At 45.0% G+C, this 22,475-nt stretch overlaps 2 protein-coding genes across 2 annotated transcripts; one reads left to right on the top strand and one right to left on the bottom strand.

Annotated features, from left to right (window-relative positions):
* Positions 1 to 573: 573 nt before the first annotated feature.
* On the bottom strand, positions 574 to 5,117 carry haus4 (HAUS augmin-like complex, subunit 4). Its single transcript, XM_079295173.1, has 9 exons — positions 4,948 to 5,117; positions 3,358 to 3,497; positions 2,948 to 3,079; positions 2,572 to 2,712; positions 2,353 to 2,449; positions 2,119 to 2,264; positions 1,782 to 1,912; positions 1,544 to 1,612; positions 574 to 1,297 (listed from the first exon to the last, which is right to left on the bottom strand). The coding sequence occupies exons 1-9, from the start codon at positions 5,012 to 5,014 to the stop codon at positions 1,111 to 1,113; spliced, it is 1,110 nt and encodes a 369-aa protein (XP_079151299.1). The 5' UTR covers positions 5,015 to 5,117; the 3' UTR covers positions 574 to 1,110.
* Positions 5,118 to 7,550: 2,433 nt separating this feature from the next.
* fxr2 (FMR1 autosomal homolog 2) lies at positions 7,551 to 21,809 on the top strand. Its single transcript, XM_079295412.1, has 17 exons — positions 7,551 to 8,248; positions 10,897 to 10,949; positions 11,756 to 11,849; positions 12,385 to 12,456; positions 13,857 to 14,005; positions 14,116 to 14,209; positions 14,588 to 14,704; positions 14,861 to 15,031; positions 15,129 to 15,207; positions 15,328 to 15,485; positions 15,791 to 15,877; positions 17,525 to 17,744; positions 17,838 to 18,017; positions 18,344 to 18,535; positions 18,708 to 18,815; positions 19,028 to 19,116; positions 19,214 to 21,809. Exons 1-17 carry the CDS (start codon positions 8,198 to 8,200, stop codon positions 19,322 to 19,324), a joined length of 2,025 nt encoding a protein of 674 aa, XP_079151538.1. The 5' UTR covers positions 7,551 to 8,197; the 3' UTR covers positions 19,325 to 21,809.
* The last annotated feature ends 666 nt before the right edge of the window (positions 21,810 to 22,475 follow it).

The raw sequence follows: 22,475 nt of genomic DNA, 5'->3' as shown, positions 1-22,475 counted from the left end.
TGTAAAAAATTAAAGTATACTGCCATCTTGTGGACTAAGCTGCAAACTGCGGTAAAATGGCACTAACCTCAGCATTTATTTCCGCTGTTTTCCCTCAACAAAATTTCTTTCAGGGAGCAGTTTTATTGCTTGTGTAAAGTTGTTTCATTTCCTCACAGGTTATTTGACAAAGGCAGGATAAATGGTTGTGCTAATCTACTATAAGGATTACCTATATCGCAGTGTGTTTTTTATAAAAGGACAAAGTAATATCAGCATCATAACACAAACTCAATTTAGGCTTTAAAATGTGTGCCAAGACACACGCAAACAAAATGTATAGGATGAGTGTTGCATGACTCCCATCATATCTGAGAGGAGGCTGCTTACATGTTTGGGCCTGTCTTGTACATTTCCGTCAGTGAGAACAGATATCAGCTCAGAGAATCTAATGCTATATGAATATAGGACAGAACTCATATTTAGACTCCTGCTGATGCGCTATTTTAGTTTATTCCCAGGTTTATATCACAACATACAGTATATAGGAATGCACACCAAACTTTTGACTATGCATTGATACCCGAGGTGAGGTGTTCAATGCCAAAACAACCTTTACAATGTAGCTTTTATTGCCAAAAGTTGCATTATTGCTGCCAACTAAGACCCAATTTTAAGGCAATGGCACTATGAATGAGCAGTTTATATATCTATATATACACACACACATAGTATATGTATATATATATATATAGTGATTCTCACTTCCTTGAGCTAATATAGAAAGCAATCAAAAGTGGTTACTCAGTATCATGGAAGACAGTGCTTAGTGTAAAGCTGCATCTAATTAAAAGAGGAATGAATACTAAACACCTTGAACTCTAAATGAGTTGTGGTAGAAACAAAGACAGCAGAAAAGCTGCTTACTACGGTGACGTTTTAAGAAAACTGAATTTATTCTTAGGAGCTGTAATGGGAGTTAGCCCACTCACTACTGTACATGCGACATCGATCCCGTAGGTCAAAGGTCCAAGCAGTTTGTGTGTCAAGTGTCCCAAGCATGTCCCTGTGAGCAATGACAAGCGATGAAAAGAGAACGTCTGGCTGCTGTCCCAGCATCAGATATGATCTTCACTTGTCCTTGCACCGGGTGAACTCCTTCAGAGCCCAGTTATTCATTTCTATGTCCCGCCGTAGTCTGCAGTACTCATCGGCCAAGGCCTCAAACTCTTTGCCCAAGATCTCAAAGGAGGCCAGCTTCAATCCAACAGAATGCTTCTCCACCTGACAGGCCTTCAGCTCGGACTCCAGCTTCTCTCTGAAATAAGAGACACAACGACGACAGACTGTCAGGTTTTTGGAGAAGTTTCAGCCAGAATGTAGTTTCTATAATAACCGTTCAGCAGACTCAATGTCGGGAAGTTACAGTTCACATTCAAAGAGCATTACAATGATGAACACGAGTGAGACACACTATGGATTCCCTCAACTACTATCACTGTGTTGCCTTTGAGAAAGCAGAGTGGAGCGATATGAATAATGGACAAAAAAAAAAGCTTCTTGCCTTATTTTTCTATGAGCAGCTATCGAGTCCACTGTGTACGTGTCCAGCTGAATCTCCACCATCTCAGTCCTTTGAAGGAAGAGAAAAACATATGTAGGAAACAAAACCTGAAATGCACGCAATACTGATGATCTCAGAATTGGCGTTGATCGAGTATGTCTTTCTAGATGAAGACACCAGTAAATAGAATGCAATATCAAAATGTATAGAAGCAGGCAAAGAAATGAAAAGTCCTTACTTGATCTTCTGCAAGACTAAATCACATTTTCCCTCAAAGTAGTCCAACTTCTTCCGGTCCAGATCTGTCTGGATCCTCAGCCTGTGGTCCAAGATGAGAGACTGGAGAAGCTGAATGCACTTAATCAGTTCCTGGACACAAGGAAAATATTTTAATATTATATATAATACAACATATTTGTGGCTGTTAAAACATTTTAATCTTGAGACAATTTCAATAAGTGAACCTGCAAAACATGCCCAAAAAAACATGCATACATATGTGATAAACTGCCAAAAACAGAGGGAACGTATGAGCCTGTGTCAGTTAACCACAATGCACTTGAGCGAGCACTCACAGAGAGGTAGAGTTGAGTCTGTCTTTGCAGGAGAACTGAGTTTTCCCGACAGGTCTCCTTCAGACTCTCTGCTCTTTTCTTCTCTGTGTCCAGCTGGGCTGACAGATGACACAACTTGCTGTTCTTCAGACCCTCACTCTCATTCTCTAGAATGTCAATGCAGAACAATGAAGTGATGTAAAAATAGATAGAAGTGAGAATATTTACTGAGCAGATACTGTCTAGATACTGTACCCCATTCAGGTTGATAGTAAGCGAGGAGGCTCAGACACTTTTTCTTCAGATGTTTCTCCAGCTCTCTGGAAAGACCCTGTTTCATTCTTTGAACATTCTGGTGACGATAAACACACACATGTTGGTAAAGAAGCTACATTTGTTACTGAAGTATCTCTCTACTCTACTGATGATGTCACTCAAGCACGTGGGTGAATATTCTGCGCTTTTCTGACTCACCTTCTCTGATGGCATGAGCTCCAGAATCTGTTGGGGGTTCAGACCCAGAACTGAGGGCTGGTCCTGGTTGGTAGTGCTACTGGGATCCAGCTGTCTGACACACTGCGCCACCAGCAGACACTTCTCCATTGTCTCATAGAACTACACACACACACACACACACACACACACACACACACAGTGAGTGCCTTAAAAGTATAATATTACATGATAGATTTCTGGATACTGAAGTGTAAATGTTTCAAACTGTGACCCGTAGCTGTAATTTGGAGATGCAGTGTGCAAAGTGAGTTGCCTAGTGCAATTTCAATGACCAGAAACATGTTTGCCATCATTCACTGACAGCCGATTGTGCAAACAAGTGTATGAAGTGTACCATGCTCTGGTCGGGGGGCACAGTGGCGTGGTGCTTCCTGACACAGTGGTCCTGGATCATCTCCTGCAGCCCTTTGTGGAGGCTCTCGGAGCGCAGCCAGTGTCGCCTCTGGCTCTGCAGCTTCTGCTCAGCCTGGAATAAAGCATCTGTAAGTGCTCACACAAACACGAACACTAACACACTCAGACCCGAGCACGAGGAAACGGGTTCCATCTCTGTGATTGCAATTCTTACTGGTTACCAGTGGAGATCGGTAAGTCATAGACGACTGTGTGACTAAATAGGAAAACCTTCTTTCTTCGTTTGGTCTAACTTAAGTTTAGTTTGAATTGCATCATGTAATACATCCATCCTGCAAAGCAAGAAGCTTGTATGTAACTGTGGAAGGTAACGTTGTTGTTGTTTTTTACCTTTTCCAGCTCTGCTTTCAGTGGGACCGTGAGTCCATTCTGGTCCACATGTTGAGACAGGGTGGCCAGGAGTTTACAGAACTGAGGGTTCTGAGTCAGATCCTCCTCTGTGATGTCACACAGAGGGAAGGAGGCAAGAACTGGGCGGGAGGACAGTAAATACAGCAAATGTGTTATCAATGGCCAAACCAAAGCACTGACAGGACATTCACAACAGAAACGTACAGCACTCCAACTTCAATCAAAGCTCCTCTCAAAGGCAGCATATGCTTTCATATTTAACTGCTTAGAAAATCGTATTACTTTGGTTTTTGGGTGTGAATAAGCAATATGTTAGTACGACGTTATTCCTCTCTCATCTTATTATGAATAAAGTTTCAAGCCACAATATGCTTCCTGTCCGACAGGAAGCAGCGCGTGAAGCTGGGAAAGCACGTCTCATCCTCCAGGACCATCAGCACCGGCTCCCCCCAAGGTTGCGTTCTTTCCCCTCTGCTCTTCTCCCTGTACACCAACAGCTGCACCTCCAGTCACCAGTCCGTCAAGCTCCTGAAGTTCGCGGATGACACCACCCTCATTGGACTCATCTCTGGTGGAGATGAGTCCGCCTACAGGTGGGAGACTGACCATCTGGTGACCTGGTGCGGGTTGAACAACCTAGAGCTCAACGCTCTGAAGACAGTGGAGATGGTTGTGGATTTCAGGAAGATCGTAGCCCCACCAGCCCCTATCATCCTGTGTGGCTCCCCCGTCGACGTGGTGGAGTCCTTCCGCTTCCTGGGCTCCATCATTTCCCAGGACCTCAAGTGAGAGCTGAACATCAGCTCCATCACCAAGAGGGCTCAGCAGAGGATGTACTTCCTGAGGCAGCTGAAGAAACTCAACCTGCCAAAGACAATGATGGTGCATTTCTACAGAGCCATCATTGAGTCCATCCTCTGCTCCTCCATCACCGTCTGGTTCGCTGCAGCCACTGCAAAGGGCAGGCAGCACATCATTCGCTCTGCTGAGAGGGTGATTGGCTGCAATCTGCCGTCCCTCCAGGACTTGTTCGCCTCAAGGACCCTGAAGCGAGCAAGAAGGATTGTAGCTGACCCCTCCCACCCTGGACATAAACAGTTTGTGCCCCTTCCATCTGATAGGAGGCTGAGGTCCATCAGGACCAAGACCTCACGACACATGAACAGTTTCTTCCCGTCAGCAGTCTGGCTCATTAACAGAGCGGGACCCCCACTGACTCTGTCCTCCCCAGGACAATTTCCCTCCGGTCACTCCCCCGCACATCCCTTCTATCACACTGGGCACTTTCACACTACACCGCTTGTGCACTCGACTTCACTTTATCTCATATTTCACTTTATTATATTTTACTTTATCTTGTATTTTCTGTAAATTTAATTAGTTCTACTTTGCATTGTTGCTCGTTGTTGATTGTTGTTAAATGTTACGCACCTCCCGTCATGTCAAATTCCTTGTATGTTCAACATACTACGGCAATAAACGGTTTCTGATTCAGATTATCACATGGAGTTAATAGTCGAAGCAGCAGCTACGGTTACTTTAAGTTAGTAGCTAAACGTATTATCTTACCCTGTTGATGCAGGCTGTCACCCTTCAGTAGCGATGAGACATGTGTGGACTCGGGACCGGCGGACATTCTCAGCTGAACTGTGTTTCTTATTAACCAAGAAACTTATCGTTTTTTGGGGATTGCTGAAGACCTTTCTCGCTAGCTAGTAAACGCAACATGAAATGCCTACTTCCTGAATCAAGTTGCGCGCGCTTGAAGGAAGGGTTCCTCTTGGTTAAATGAGCCATGTGGTCAATACAACCGAGTTCCGCCCCTTCTGCCTCCTTTCGAGAACTGCATGCCACTCGCGGGACCGCGCACTGCGAAAGCGAAAATTAAATGTAAATTATTTTTTAAGAAAAAGTACCGTTTGACAAAAACATAATCTTCTTTGTAATGAGTGACAATAAAATATGTATGTTGTCTGTATTGAATTTAAATAAAAAAATTATGCCATTCATAGTTTCCCCAAATTATACCAAACCTCGGCATAACATGGCGCAAAATAATAAAGTTTATCATCAGACTGCATATTCAGAGTAAAGCTTCATGTCAAAATCAGTCAATCAACATGATATGTTAAGCATTATCTTATCATGTGTCACAGCACCTCAGCAGGAAGGTAAAGATAATTCCCAGGGTGTGTTGTATACCTTTGGTATGCTCAGCTCCCCGGCTCTCAGCTTGGATCTGTATCTAAAACTTCTTCTGGTTCAGTTTGGTGAGTGCTCCAAATCCTTCCACCAGATGGACTAAGAAGACAGCTCTTCCTCTACCAGAGAGGGCGCCATCTCAGCCATGGGGTACTCATGCACAACCAAACACCAGCCATGCCTCTAACATATTCTTTGAGGTGTGAATTAATTTCATTCATCAACACAATTGTGTTTCTTGAGTTATGCCAGTTCTGGGATCGGGTATGGTGAAAAGTCACTCTGCTGTTCTCGTCCAGATTGTGTAAATTCAATCCACTCTGTCTTAATCCAAACATGGATTTTCAGATTTTCTTTTATAGTCAGCCAAATCTGAGTCCAGGTAGATTATTGTGAATCCAAAATATTATAAAACTGAAGAATTTACCCCCAAAAAAGCTTTTCCTAATGATGTAGTTTAGGTACATCAATAATGTGGACTGGAATTTGTGATAAATGGGCCCTGGGAAAATAAACATGTTCCCTAAATCACACCCTCCAGTCTTTTGGTGTCTCTCATTGTGTTTTGATGCCGTTCAGGATTCTCTATTTCCTCAAGATCATTTTAGATCTGATATTTTCTTGCCCTTGGCTCCGGCCATCAGCTGCCAACAGCATGGCCAATTGTTGCTGTCGGTGTTGGCATGTAGACGATTTAAGAGAACTTATTGAATTTCCAGGCAGAGGCAATAGCGGCAGAAGTTCACTCTTGTTTTGCTTTGGTACAGGTCATTGAAGTTTTTTTATTCCTCTCTTTTTGTTTTTTACTGAAGAAGATTTGTTCCACTCCCCTTGCTGCTGTTCAAAGAAAATGAAATCAAAGTCCAGTGGGAAGTCTGGAGCTAACCAATGGGTAAGTGAGGTAGGGGGAGGACTGGAGCTCACAATTAAAATAATCATATCATGACCTAATATTATCAGTACCTGAAAGTTGATTAGAAGAGTTTACATGATTGCCATTGATTGGGTCTCTGGCTGCTGCGTCCAAAGACAATCACCTTCTTTTGTCAATAATATCTATTCTCAGCCTTTGTTATGCAACATGATACAGCTGTTTCTATAAGATTGGTTAGATATAAAACAATGAATTGAGCAGGTAATCATCACATTCTGTTACATCCATATTGATTCTGGGGTTCCCCAACTGTGAGTATTTCTGTGGCTTTCCCCGATGACCTCTGGCCTCCTCCATGTGCTTCTCTCAGCAGTTTCCTCCCAACGGTCCTTGTCCATGTCTGGTGTTTTTGGTGCTGCATTCCTGGTGTTATGGAACCCTAACATATCTAACTTTGCCCACACAGTTGTATACTTCCCTGTACTACTTTTGGGTCATGCACATACAGGAAATTTAACTTTCTTTTGTTGCATCTCTCAGAATTTACTCATAGAAAATAACAACTAGGTCAAGGGCATCAAAGCGGGACAGCTACAGATAAAGAATAGACAGGACTGTTTTGTACACTGTGAAAACATAGTTGTAAATATAAATATCAAATAAACATATATAAGCACAAAAAACATAACTCAGTGTGGGGTTTTTCCCTTTCCTAGTCTGAAAATGTGTGTTTCCAGCATATGATTCATGCTTGGTTCATTATACGTGTAGTAACTTCGCAGTAATGCTGTTTACACAATGGCTGGCGGTCCTCACTCATCAATGAGTGGGCAAAATTAGATATGTGAGCCAGTCAATTTGAATAAAATCATAATTGACACGGAGTAAAACCAATGGATCGTGTTTGGATGCAGCTCTCTAGATTTCATTGGTCACGTTGGTGGACCAGCCCATATTTCCTAAACCAATTAATGGAAGTTAGTGTTGATTGCGAAGGTCTTTGACCAATCATGATCCTGGGTTTCCTAATGGGTGTGTTTTTGTCATGGAGGGGTGGGGTGTTCGAGGTCATTCAGTCCCACTCTGATCCACTCTATCGGCGTGTGTTTGTGGGGACGGGTAGTTGGAGTAGGAGTCGCCGGGCGGCTGTGCATCTCAAACGATTTGTGGGAAAGAAACGCCAATGAAAATTGCACCACAGGCTGAAGAAACGACCCCCACTGACGACTTCTGTGAAATTTGTCAACGTGACGACTGCGCCACACGCACAACCAGGCTATCAAATGCTAGTCAGCTAGCATCTCTGAAAACTGACGGGATCAAGGTGTTTATAGCTAGCATCCCAGCTAATTATCCATCAGCTATCATCCTCCTACCGTAGCATCATTAGCTTCGTTTTCCTCCTCGCGCACGTCGAGACTTCCCCCATTGCTCGTGGCGGTGCCTTTCAGTTGCCGAGCACCAAATCCCACTTTCAGACAAAAGCGGACAACGGAACCTCCTAACGAGCTGCTGCTGGAGACCTCGTCTGCGTTGCATTAGTGTGCCCCATCACACCCATCATCTCCCCAACCCTTCACCTCTGCCCCTCTCCCTCCACCCGAAACACTGGAAATCCACAACCGGCCGGAGCGGCCGGATAGCGGCGAAGGGCCAGCTAAGCTGGGGGTGGTCACGTTACCGGACTCCCCGGGAGTCCTACCGGCCACAGAGAAGCTCAGCTGTGGGGAACTACCGACCAGTATGGACGGGCTGGCCGTGGAAGTTCGCGGCTCGAATGGGGCCTTCTACAAGGTAACCTGGTTACAGTCGTAGTTTATAGTTGTCCCAGTTCAAAGTTTTGTTTCAGGAAGAGCTGTTAGGTTTCGTTTTCCTGAGCCCAGCGCTTGCTTAACGTTAACTATTTGACTGATATTAGTTAGGTCCAGTTTTGACGAAAAGGGATGGTTTTGCGTTCCATGAACGTTGGCCATTGTGGGGTGGGTAGCTAGCTCCAGCTAGCTGTGAAGCTAGTGCACTTGATATCTCCATGTATGGCCTATATTTGGTTGTTTTTAACAAATGTCAATACGCGCAGAGGCCATAATATAGGAACCAGATTCCTACAGTTTTTACATGGCATGCAGCGTTTATCATAGCGTGTTGCACAGAGGCTACCACATATCTGTATTGTCCCTTAACCCACGGTCCAGCTACACAACGGAATCTTGGGTCTTCTGTGTATTGCTCTGCCAAAGTGGAGTTTCTGTTTAAATTCTGCCTCATTTTCAAACGAATTTATAGTTTTATATCTAGACACAGGACTTCAAGTCTTTATTGCTGCTGTGCCACGGCTTGTTGTCAAACATCACCTTAAGATGGCAAATTGGTGCCTGCAAAGTTAATTCTATATGTTCATATTATTTAAAGACATCTTACATCAGTCGTACGGATTTGGGTCTTGGTGAACATTGTAGTTCCTCCTATAATTTGAGATTTCATCGGATATGTAAACCCCATTAATCCTCCCCCTGCTTTCTAGTCTTAACCAATGTGACATATCTTATTCTAATGCTCTTAGTTTTAACACATTTATTTCTCCATGTCCTCTTCTTCTCCGCCTTTGGGTGTTCAGATAGTCGAGCGGCCACATGGTGGTTTAGAGATGAGCCTATATTTACTCCCCTCATGAGGCTTCACCTGTCGTTCTGTTTTACAGGGTGACAGTTTGGCTCTGGCATGAATGAACTCTCCCACTCCTCTCTACTACCTCCATTATCTCACAGCTCTCATTTTGTGGATGTCAATGAGACGGCCATTTAACTGTGTTAGCGACATTCTAAATGTCACATTCCAGTAAATATTATGTTGTCTTTGATGGGAGGGAGTGGAGACAAATCTGGCGTTGCCTTTTTCCTGTTATGGTTGACACATGGAGTAAAATGTTGTTTGCTGTTTGAATGCTCTTCATTCACCTTAGTGCCGGTTTGAGTCAGTTTTTCCTCTTTAACTATGGATCAGGATCATACTCATGAACCTGTCGGGGCAATGCAGCACCTGTAAGAAAACTGGCACTTTGTCTTGTGTAGCCTAAAGTCGGCATCTTTTGCAGAAGTAAGCCCGTGACAGGCAAGCTGATAAAAGCCTAAATGAGGATTCAAACAATTTGGTATTCTGTTAATTGCAAGTAATTATTAGTTTCCTTTTGTTGGCTGGGAATCTTGCTTCAATAAAGATCTCAGGTTTTGCACATTTATTTACATTTTATTATAAGCAGGATAATCAAATACGCTTATCTGAACACAATAGCTTTTTTTGTGTGCGAGGAAGGTTGCAAACCTGCCTCCTCTGGTCCTAAAGGTCCTGCTCACCACGTGGACTGCATGTGGCTGAGGACGAGGGGACATCATTACGAAGCGCTCTGCCCCCACCTTTCCACCAGTCATGTCCCATTAGACCAAGGGCTTGCCTGCCCTCTGACCTGGTATTATTTGGTGGAAGCAATACTCAATCTGACATACCGGTAACATGCGGCTGTCTCCTAATGTGACCTCTGGAGGATGAGCCCCTTTTAAGTCAGATCTGTTGTCAATGCTGGGTTCTTCTCAAGAACCGTTCATGTACGTACAGAAGCCTGTTTTGACCGGGTCAGGACGGCAACAGGTTGTGACTGATAATCAGAGTTGTAGTCAAGAGTGGACTGCTTAAAGGGTGTAAAATCCCAATGTGACTACACACACTTTCCCCCATGATCCAGGCTGAAACCCTAGCCAGCTCTTGCAGTGCAAAGGCAGCACCTTGCCAGCAGGTGAATCCACACCCCCACTCCGACAGCCACACATGCTTTCGAGATACTGCCTGACCGCTCTGTCCCATATACGGTTGTGTCACACCGAGAGACATGCCACACCCACCACTTTCCTTCCGTCTCGGCGTTGCCTGGTGGTGGGTGGGTGGGGTTGTCGGTCAAAGTTTTGGGCATGCTGTGACAGATTTGTGGATGGCCATGATGGACAATGTTAAAGTGATCTCTCTAGTAGTAGTCTGGGCTATCGCATAGTATGTCCATGTAGGCTAGGCTGAGTGAGTGCCCTCATGAACATGCCTCTTGAAAAACTACAGTATTCCCACTTTGAATACAAAGATAAAGCTCATGCATTTTAATATTGTGAGAGAAAGTCCCGGGCTGTCTGTGCTGTCAGGAGATGTCGGTGTTCATCGTCACTTTACCCAGCACAGAATTCACAGCCAGAGAATTGTGTTTGTGATGAAATGTCTCGGCTTCCAAAAAAGCCTCGGATGCTCTTTTTCAGCAACAGTCGCAGTATCTGTCTAAGCATGGCGTACAAGTCAGCTGTCTTAAGTTGTTTACATGTAAAATCAAATGCTCACGGCCCCACCCTTCATCACTGTCTGTCTTGAGAATTCATGGGAATAAAAATCTGTCTCTGCTTCTCTCTTAGGGTTACATCAAAGATGTCCACGAAGACTCGCTCACAATTGTTTTTGAAAACAAGTAAGTTTCCTCTTTCTGGTAACGTCTCCTGTACGGTAAATAGTCCGTACACGGGGAAATAAAGCTTGACCGGTAGTAATGGAGAGTTACGATGACTGCTCCAGGCTTCACCCACGCATTCAAAACTGTCCTCTTCAGCACCTGTGCTTGGCATGCAGCTGTCCATACATGTCTAACAGTTTTTTTTTGTTTTTTTCGTCCTGCTCTGATAGCATGTACTCATAGCCCCACCTACTGTCCCTTTCCACGACCCACCCATCCCCCTGGTCCCTCTTTATCTCAGCTTGTAGAGCAGGGTGCCCCTAAAAATAGGGACCCGCGGTATGCAGGGTGGGAGGGGTAGAATGATTCCCCTCCTCCCCTTTCTCCTTTTACTTTCTCTGAGCACACAGAGTTGTTGGAGTAGCATATTGAATATAATGAATAATAATAAAGCTCTTAATGGAAATTAGTTTTTTTCCGATATCAATACTGACTGAGCCGGTCATTGGCTGAACTTTTTTGCACTCTTTTTGATCCATTTTCAAGTTCTTATGTAATGTAAAGTGCATGATACAATGAACATAGTCACTCACTGTCCAGACACCGTTTTTATTAACCCATTTTTATTTTCATTCAGTCTGTTCATGTTCTGCACAGCAGTGAGTGGGTAATATACCATGTCTTTACAATCCCAATATGACATGAGGGTAAAAGGAGCTCGAGCTAGACAGCGTGAACAACATAACCGTATTACGTTTTGTTACCGCGAGTTGTTGATTAGCTGACGAGTGTTTTTGTTTTGTCTCGGTGTTGTCTTGCCGTAGCTGGCAGCCAGAGAGACAGTTGCCCTTCAGCGACGTGCGGTTGCCTCCTCCAGCCGAATACCACAAGGAGATTGGTGAAGGAGAGGAGGTGGAGGTAAGACCATCCACCTGAGTTTACACTAACCTCATCACTCACGGCCTCACCACGAGGATCATTATACAATAATTATAATATTGACTTTTGACTGACTTTTCCAGGACATCTATATGGCCTCTGAATTATGAAACATCTCAAATGAAACTCTAAGTATTGCTCTTATTGTAAAACGTCATCTGGGATGTGACTGATTAAAAGCCGTTTTAAATCTGATTTATTTGGTGCTTTTGGGCACTTTTGACCACGATCATTTATTATTATATGCATATTGAAGTTATCGTCTGGTGTTAAAGTTGAAGAATATATTACATGCATTTTGTACAATCAGTCATAAATTGTAACTATAAAAGTTGAGCACTTGAGTCTTTGCAATATTCAACAATCCCTCACATATTCTGCATATTCTCATTGTCACACAACAGTAGCTGGTTGCACAATATGTATGCATCCTGTCTGCTGTTTTAAGGTGCAGTTACTGTGTGGAATAGTTACATTTATTTTTTTGTCTCATTCACTGTGTATCTCCTCACAGGTTTACTCGAGGGCCAACGAACAGGAGCCATGTGGCTGGTGGTTGGCCCGAGTCCGTATGATGAAGGGAGAGGTAAGTAGTTCCATGAACCAAGGATCATAACTATTAAAACAAACAGATTTAAAGAAGGGGGTAAGGGATACAAAAAACAACTAACTGTAAACTCTATTCAGAGCCATGTTTTTCTTTGTCTTAATGGTGTTTTCAAATCCCTTTTCCCCCTCTGTATGATGATAATCTTCACAGTGCCTTGAATGCGGTGGAAACACTGCACTGAAGGAATTGGTAGTTCCTGAGTTTTAGTTCCCGGGTCTATTTAGTTGAAAATGACGAATATTAATATAGTCAGTGATGATATCCAACAAGGTTAGCTTCCTCTGGATCTCAATATTTAATATATAGCTATTATCTTTCCCTTTACTGTCAGTGTTTTGCTGTATTGACAGTAGCTTCTTATTGAGCTCTGAGTACTGCTGTATTGAGTAAATACAGGCCTGTGGTAGCTGCAGCGTAATGAGCTCAAAGAGCCAGTATGTCCTGATGTGTCTGATATTGTGCCTTCAAATTGTATTCCCATGCACCCTGTGCTGCTTCTTCTCACCGACTTCTCGTGACAAAATGGATTTGCAACCGGCTCGGTCTAACGGGCACAGTTGACGTATTTTTGTTGTTGTTGATGTTTCTAATAACCGAGAACCGGAACTGGCTCTTAGTCACCAACGGCACGAGCTGCAGGTTGAATAGTGGGTCAGTGGGATATGGCAAAGGACAGCGTTGTAGTGCTACTGAGCCACGGGGAGCTGCTGCTGGTGTCGTGCTGTTATTTGGAGCAGTCTGATAAGAGCCTGCAGGAATGTCTAGCATTGACTGATGCCTTTAATTCTGTCCTTTTGAGCACGGAGTGTGCAATGTTCATCTCACTGCCTCACTCTCTCTGGGCTCCCCTTTTTCTTTCTCTGCATCTCACTCTGGAACACAGAAGGAACGGAGTGTAGCGTAGCTTCATTTAATAGATGAATGAATGTATTTTTGATGTGACATGCTTTCTTAATATCTCAATATTTAAGGTCAGGGAGGATTTAATAGGTCCTGCTCTGTTATTTTATTATGTTGTGTGTATATAGTGTGCATTTTCCATACCCAATATTTTATTTTATTGTGGAACCCTGTTTGCTGCTGCAACAGACAAATTTCCCCTTGGGGATGAATAAAGTACTTTTCTATTCTATTCTAATATGAGAGTGTACACCAATTCATTTTTAATCTAGAGAGCGGACGTCAATGAATCTTTAACTTGACAGCTGAGTCAGAGTTTTGTATGGATTGAATTCAGCAGTGCTGCTCCGTGTATATCTTGGCATGTGTTTGTTTTTTTTCAACTCACATTGGTTATCTGGGCTGGCCAACATTCATGTGTCTTGACATTTCTGGCTACGTTATTAAAAAATGTGTCTCTTGTGTGCCGTTTTCAGTTCTATGTGATAGAATACGCCGCGTGCGACGCCACATACAACGAGATTGTCACAGCGGAGCGCATCAGGCCCCTCAACCCCAACAGCCCTTCCTCTCGAACCTCCTTCCACAAGGTCCCCATCCTGATCCCAGAAGACCTGAGGGACATGTGAGTGTCGGGTTCACACCCTGATGGTAGATTTATTTGAATAAACGTCAGCGTTGCACCGAGCTCAGTAACGAGGCTGACTCTCCTGTGGTTTGTTTTCTTATCGACAGCTGTGAAAATGACAACATTCACAAAGAGTTCAGGAAAGCAATCGGCGCCAACTGCATCTTCTACAGTGCCCAAACACACGAACTCATTGTGCTGGTTAGTAGTCAGAATACACACTTCAGCTGGTCTCACCTCATGAACAAGGGAATGGCCTCGTTACACATCCACAGATGAAGAAATGATAGGAAGGAGCTGTAGCCACTCTCACTTGTTAAAATCTGAAACGGGTTTTCTGGGTATTCTTACTGTTGGATGTATATTTGAATCCAGCTAATGTCACATATTTTCTCTTCTTCCAGCCTTTCTTATTTTTTTTTAGACAAAAGAAATACAATGACAAAATTCTGATAGCTCATTTTTGACAACTGTGTTTATTTAAGACTCATCAAATAGTCATATTCACAAATACTGATCAAACAATTGTTGTTGAATTGTAACTTTACCCCCTTTTTTTTTTTTTTTTTTGTCCTTCAGTCTACAAATGAAACTACAGTAAAGCGTGCGTCTCTTCTGAGCGACATGCATTTCCGCAGCATCCGTACCAAGCTTATGTTAATGTCCCGCAACGAAGAAGCCACCAAACATTTGGAGGTAAACCTACTCTTCTTATGACCACATCCTGTCAAATCCACTTCATTTAGCCTGTACGCATGGATGTTTGTCGTTGAAAAACTACAAACCCTAGCCAGCCATTTAGGCTTCGTTTATACGTTTGCACACAAACCACCCATGTGTTTCCCCTCCCAGACCAGTAAGCAGTTAGCATCAGCGTACCAGGAGGAGGTGAAGGTCAGGGAGGACCTGATGGGCCTCGCCATCGGCTCCCATGGTGCCAACATCCAGCAGGCAAGGAAAGTTGCCGGTGTCACAGCGATCGAGTTGGAGGAGGAAAGCTGCACGTTCAGGATCTACGGAGAGGTACGCCGCTTAATGAGCTTGTGTGTCGGTTCTTGTCCCAATGTTTGGATAGATATACTGTAGTGTAATGTGGTCTAATGGTTGTGTTGTGTTGCAGAGCCCAGAGGCAGTAAAGCAGGCTAGAGAGTTTCTAGAATTCAAAGAAGACTACTTTCAGGTACCCAGGAACCTTGTAGGTGAGTGAGCTACATTCCTGAGGGAGCTCATTTTGTCCCACTTAACACACTCCATGTCACTACTCGTAAACACTCTTATCATCCTGACATTCTATTCCTTCCTCTTTCTCTCTTGCACAGGCAAAGTCATCGGCAAGAGCGGCAAAGTCATTCAGGAGATCGTGGACAAGTCGGGCGTGGTCCGTGTGCGGATTGAGGGAGACAACGACAAAAAGCTTCCCCGGGAGGAGGGAGGCAGGCAGGCGGCAAGCAGGGACGACACTGCCGGCAACAAAGAGGTGAATGGACAGAGCGACTGGAACTCAGTCCCCTGAACCCCCCCCCCCCCCCCCCCCCCGCTATGTTGGCTGTGTGTGGGCACTCAGCTGTCTGTTGTCTCTGATGGCTTGACATGTTTCTGTTGAGTGTGCTTCCTGTGATGTTTAATCACACCAGAAATTGTTTGTAAATCACCACTTAAAATGTTATTTTCCTACTTTGTTTCCTACTCAGGGATTTCTGCCCAATAATGGGCGTCAGCATTTATAGTGATGAGTGTTTGTTTTTTAATGAGAAACATCTCCCCCTCTGTGTGTTTTATCAGGGCCTGGTTCCCTTCGTGTTTGTGGGAACTAAAGAGAACATCAGCAATGCTCAGGCGCTGTTGGAGTACCATGTGTCCTACCTCCAGGTGAGTAAATCCTCCACGTTCCCCAGTAGATGGCGGCACTGGCCGTGTCTCTGTTCCTGTCAATTAAAACCACTTCAGATTAACAAGACCTGCATTTGTCTTCTGTACATTGCAGACTTTGATTCCATAAATGTGTTTTTGCTCAGAATATCTGGACACTTGGTTGAGGAAAGATGTTTCTTAGAAGCACATGTCCTTTATGCAACATGTGTTTCATTTCATATTGGTCATTCACCTGTTCCCCCCCCCCCCCCCCCCCCCCCCGCCCAACACCACGTGAGGAGAGCTGCTGAGAGTGCCTCGTTTTGCCCTGACCTCATGCGCTTTCATAAATAGCCGCTCTCTGTGGGATGGGGTGAAGGGTACACATGAGTTTAGATTACCAGCTATCTGGACCCTCAGCTTCCAGAAATAACCCCAGACCCCCTGCCCTGTGCCTCACTTCTTTCACTCTTCCCATGAGGCTCAGCGGTCGTTGGTGGAGGCAGCTGTCACACCATGAAGTGAGACCCTCTCCTCCAAATCACCCACCACTAAACCGCCATAGAAACTGCTGGCATTGCACTGCTGCCATTAGAGGCCAAAGCCCAGCCCCCTCATCAGGGAAGACGGCACATGCTGGAAAAAGTGTTCATACTTTTAAAAGATTTATGTCCCATGGGTGGACTGGAACCAGCAAAATGATATTAAGTAGCTGGAGAATTGTGTGGCCGACTCAATTTCACCTCCATTGTGTCATTCAAGACACATCCAGAAAACTTCAGATGTTCTCTACCAATAAGTCGTTCCGAACCTTGATCCCCACAAACCAATACTGTCACTCTGTATCTGTCAGAAATTGGACGGTGTTTCAGCAGAAGACTGTTATGTTTCAGGTTTTTTTGGGGGGGGGGATTGAATTTGCCCACAGTCATATCTGGTCAGTACACTGAACTTGACTCATTGCTGCCACTTAGTGGTATAGTGATGTAATAACAAGCACAGAGCCAGCCCAGGCCCACAGCAGAGGATTTTAAGACCATGGCTTGGTCTCAATAAATCAGTCAACCATGTGAAAGGTCAGCAACAACATCTGTTATTGTTGTGAGTAGAAAGCACTTTAATACTGCAAATTACTTTTTGTAGATTTAATAATAATTCTTGCAAACATCTTTGTAATATAAAATTGATCCTCGATTGCATTGAAGTTGTTGCAATCCTTTTTTGGTCCCCACACATGTGGCTCATCTGATTTTAAAATAGCAGCATGTGTCCTTTGTTTGAAGTGAAATCTGATGCCTGTCGGTCAGATAATCTGCGTACAATGGAACTTTCGGCAGGCTGCATTATTTCTGACAAACTGGAAGTGGCGCAGGTCACCTTGTCACCAAGGTGACTCAGGAATCTTATGTTTAATTTATGATGACGATGCAATATAGAATACATGTGATTGGTGCCATTGGGGACTCACTTTGATAACTGTTATTTATATGGTGGTTTGTGTTGTGACTTTTTCTGTTTATTGACCAGCGGATGTCAAGGTGTACTGTAGGACAGGAGGCAGGGAGGAGGGGGCACTTTGTTGAAATATTTCAATGAACTGTGTGCAGAGGAACAGGCTATGAAGTGCACACCGTCTAAATTTGTCTCATCGTCCCTGTCCTGTAGGAAGTGGAGCAGCTGCGCCTAGAGCGTCTTCAGATTGACGAGCAGCTCCGTCAGATCGGGGTTGGGTACCGCGCACCTGCTAATCGGACCGGGGGCCCCGGTGTCGAACGGGAGAAAGGCTACTTGACAGATGAGAGCAGCAACTCACTCCACAACTCTCGCACCTACGGGGGCCGCGGCAGAGGGCGTAGGGCCTCCAACACCCAGTACTCTGGATATGGTGAGAATGAAGGAGGTGATGTAAAGAATGGAAGACACGTCTGTCGTGTAAAAAGTCACACGCTAATGTTTGTTTTTACATGTCTTGATCCAGGCACAAACTCTGAACTGTCCAATGCTTCTGAGTCAGAGGAGGTTAGCGAGCGAGAGCAGCGGCCCCGCGGCATTGGCGGAGATGAGAGAGGCTCCCGACGGGGCGGCAGGGGCCGAGGCTCTAACTCAGGACGAGGCCGCGGGGGGCCGGGGTCCAAGCCTTCCAACTCCATCAGCTCAGGTAGCTACAGCCCATGTTCAGGTTACCAACAATCAAGGGCCCTTACATGTCACCTTTAGTTCACTTCGGATGTGATATGACCTTAGAATAATAACATGAGAAACTACAGCAGAGTATGGTGCTGCTAAACAGGTCTGGAAGTCTTTCCAGGAAAGAGAGCTCACCTGAGAATCCGGGGAGATTAGTCGTGCATTGGTGAAACAAAAGCCAGCATCAGGTGGCTACAGGAGATTCACAATATGGTTTTCAGTCAGACAGTCTTTGCGTTAAATCCAATGTAAATAAATACTATTGGATGCAATACTAACTTTCTGTGGCATATCCAGTGCTGAGGGACCCAGACAGTAACCCATACTCCCTGCTGGAGGGTGAGGGAGAGCTGGCTGACGCAGACACCAGTGACGGCGTGGGAGACCGCCGCAGGCGCTCCCGACGCCGCCGCAACGACCAGGAGCCCAGCGTGATGGACGCTGCCACGGAGTCGGACAGCCAGGCCGGCCCCAGCGAGAACGGACTGGGTGAGAAGAACCTCAGTGTTGTACTCTTGTCTCTGTGGCATTGTTGTCGAAACAGAAATACACATTGTAAATCTCTGCAATTACAACCAGAACGCTTGATGGTGGAAGCAGAAGTTTAGCACGGAGACATAACCAGAGACGGTAACCTCTTGTTTCCTCATTTGACTGTTAGATGATGAGGCGCGACCTCAACGCCGCAACAGAAGCCGCCGCCGTCGTAATCGTGGCAACCGCCCAGAGGGAGGTTCAGCCAGCCGTGACAGACAGCCCGCTGAAAGTGGTGAGTCACCGGGTTTCACTAGTTAACGTTTCCTCTTCAGAATGAACAGGATATGATTGCTCTCTATTGGACGTCTTTATTGCTCCAGAGTTGCTGACAGCCTTTCTTAAAGCGGTACCAGGGCATTTTGAGTCTCTGTCTGCGGTGTGCTTCATGTACGATATAGCTCGCCCCCAGCGATTGTTCTAGCTAACGCATCTCAATGTTTCCAGTGACTGTTGCTGACTACATATCCCGTGCTGAGTCCCAGAGCAGACAGAACCTGCCACAGAAGGAAAACCACGCTGGCCCCGAGCCCAAGGTACAGGCAGGAACACGCGTATTGACTTCAGCCTCAGTTTTATTGATATAAGTCAGAGCCTCACCTTTCCCCCCCCCCCCCCCCCCCCTCCCCACAGGAGAACGGGACCAGCACCACTAAGGATGAGCAAACGCCCTCCAAGGGTTCCCCCAGCAAAGGCATGACCTCTGCCAGCGAGACCCTGACCTTGGTCAACGGGGTCTCGTAAAGAGATGGCCCTGCTCCTCGTGAACCCAAGTCTAGAGCAAGACTCCATGGCAAACTCTGTCCCTGCTTGCATTAACTTAAACCTTAAACAGATGAGTGAAAAGTACCTGACAAAATACCTGAATTCATACTATGAGAGTGAAAAAGTACAAAAAAACGACAAACGCATCTACTTAAAAACACACGTTACCGGTGTATGCTATCCTATCTATCAGTACTTAGTGCTTATTTAAAAAAAAAAAAAAAAAAAAAAACCTAGCTTGCCAAAAAAGAGCTGGTGGATAAGACTTGATTTTTAAAAATACTGAAATACGAGAAACAGGACGAGACTTTCTTTTTTTTTTGTTTTGTTTGTTTTTGAAACGGTTGTCTATTTGTGTATTTTTCGTTATGTTAAATTCGTTCATTGTTTATCACTGGTTTGGACTTGGCGGTCGCTCTCTCAACCAAAACAGACTCGTCTCTTAACAGTGTTGAAGTGCAGACTAGAGAGATGTAAGCTGCAGGGAGCGGCGCACAAGCAGACAGTCCAATAGCTTATGTGACGCGATGTCCGCACACTGAACCTGAGTGGAGACAGACAGACTGGGATATGGATAGACATTGTGCCTTGAATTTGAAGAAAAAAAAATAATAATAAAAAAACTTGCGTTTTTCCAGTTAAGTTTGTTTTTGTTTCCCAAGAGGAAGAAAAGGGGCGAGGTGTTCTACCAGGTTTTTTTTGGGGGGGGGGGGTTGAGAAGAGAACAGATGTGTGAGGAGTAAAAGGAGTGAATAGAGGATACAGAAGAGGAGAGAGTGGCTAGCCAACGCGAGGCAAAAAGAAGTCTGGTGCCAAACACGAAATTCAAGGCGCTTGTCCTCATTCCGTGTAGAATGGACAGCGTAGGGGTCAGTGCGTGCATGCACGTACGTACGCGTTTGTGTGTGCACAGTTGAGATATTTGGCAACCACAGAACAAAACTGGGAGGGGTGAGGTAACAAAACGTAAGGCAGCCCTGGGCGGGTCACACGGTTATCGACAGGCCTGAGGGGCGTCTTCCTCCTCCTACCACCTGTTTGAGCTCTTTTGAGGGTCCAGGGGGGCTCCCACACAGCCTTGTAAAACAGGACAGGCTGAGACCAGACCGACGGCAGACTTGAACTATAGATTTAGACTTAAAGAGAACTATACCGTGCCTCTTTCTCAGTGTCTGAGGGGGCGGCGGTGCTAGCTTCCAGCCACACTAGTGTCTTGATAAACCACTGCAGCGCACGGCTCCGGACGCACACGAGGGCGACCACCTTTCTGGGACGGGGCGCTGCTAGTTGGGGGGGGGGGGGGGGGGATGGGCCTGGACACTGCGGACTGTGGGGGAATTGGGACAGCTTCAAATGACATGAGAGCCACGAGACACAGGCCCACACTCGCAGGACACATACATACACACCAGGTGCGTGTAAGTCGACGTGGTCTCCCGCATGGCGCAAAGTAGAGGTCGGCAACAGGAGAACCGGGCGAAACGAGCGAGGTGTCGGTCTTGTACCCGGGCGGTTTGGGTTGTCAAATGGGAGTACGAGAGGAAGTCGAAACCCTCAGTGGCTCTCTGCTCATGTTGTTACTGTTGTCTTGGTTACCGCTCTCAAGTTTTTTTTGTTGCTATTTCCACATCTTAGAAAAAAAAAACATGAAATAAAAAATTGAAGTGAAATCAACCTATTCTCTGGAGACAGACTTTGATTTCTATGTCTTGTGAGTTTGCAGTCTATTTTTCTAACGTGCATGGCCTTTAGTTAACGAGTAGTAGGTGGTGCCTGTCCTGTGCATGAGGAAAAGGTGTTTATTAATCTGACTTACAAAGCCATCGTTTCATTCACTAGAATTGCTGCTAATGTACACATTGAATGTCCAACTAATGTAGAAACTCTACCTTGAAGAGAAACTATTTGTGACTTCAAAAACATTTCGCCCCCCCCCCTCCCTCCCTCCCTCCCTCCCTCTCATCTGCCCAGAACGCCCATGTTTTTATCCGTGGATACAAGTCACAAGTTGTCGGGAGTCTCACAAAGTATTACATTTTACGAGGGCAACGTTGTGCATGACACGCAAGCGTCCACATGACCAAAGGTTTTTGGAGAGACAGATGAATGGGAGTGTGGTTGAGATGACCCAGATGCTGCTGTCATACATTTCTGCTCGCCTGTATGTTGTGTTTTTATTAAAGAATGAACGAGCACTTGAGTATTTGTACCTTGGTTCAGTCGCATGTGTGTGTGAGTGGAGGACAGAAGCCCCTATCTGGTGTGTTTGTTTACCTTTATACCTCATTGTGTGACTACTGTATATCCTTGTGTATCTGTACCCCTTGCGTCCTGTTGAAAGACTGTTGTGTGTGTGTGTGGACGGATGCTGGTTGTACAGTCGACTCCTCACTCTTGTCAGATTTTGTCTCTGGTTTTCTCACTCATGTTCTGATGGCAATAAAGGACTTTTCATTGTTTGGTATACATCTTTTCTGAATAGTTTGTTCTTTTTATTATCGGCTCAAACGCTGACACAGCAGCCAGAACAAAAGTTAATTGGAACTTTTTGCAGTTGATAGACTCGCTAGTATGAATTATACAGCAGTCATTCAACTCGTCACAAGTGTTAAATACTCCTTTCCAATCAAAAACGAATATAGGAATGTTCTTAGCATGCGACACTAGAACAGCAGGAGAAGAGCAGTGAGGGAGCCCAGTAAGAGGACGGTGAGCACTGAAGCTGCATGGCTGAGACCCAGTGTACATACTGCATCTGTTGGCTGGGTGCTGCTCCACCAGTCACAGCTTTATGGCAGCATTGTAAGCAATTTGTTGAAAAAGATAACTGTGGAACTCCAGGACATCCGACCACTCACTGTTGTATTCCTAGTATAATCATACACTGTTCATCCTTACAGTTTCCTTAAAAGGTTACTGTGGAGCTGGGGGTGAACTTGTTGCAAAGGGATGTCACATCCTTCAGGAATACTTTTCAATTTTGCTTTTGGGGATTAATCTCAGAAACCCCTCTCGGAGCGACAAATCCCAGAGGCCTTGTTCTGCCCCGAGTCTCCAGACGGCAAACGCTGTTTAGGGAGGATGTACAGATCAAAGTCACTGACTGTTAATACGTGATCAATGATATTCT

Source organism: Melanostigma gelatinosum (assembly GCF_949748355.1).
Source record: "Melanostigma gelatinosum genome assembly, chromosome: 23".
Taxonomy (NCBI): Eukaryota; Metazoa; Chordata; class Actinopteri; order Perciformes; family Zoarcidae; genus Melanostigma; species Melanostigma gelatinosum.
The sequence above is the reverse complement of the archived record's forward strand: the minus strand, read 5'-3'. Positions and strand labels throughout refer to the sequence as shown.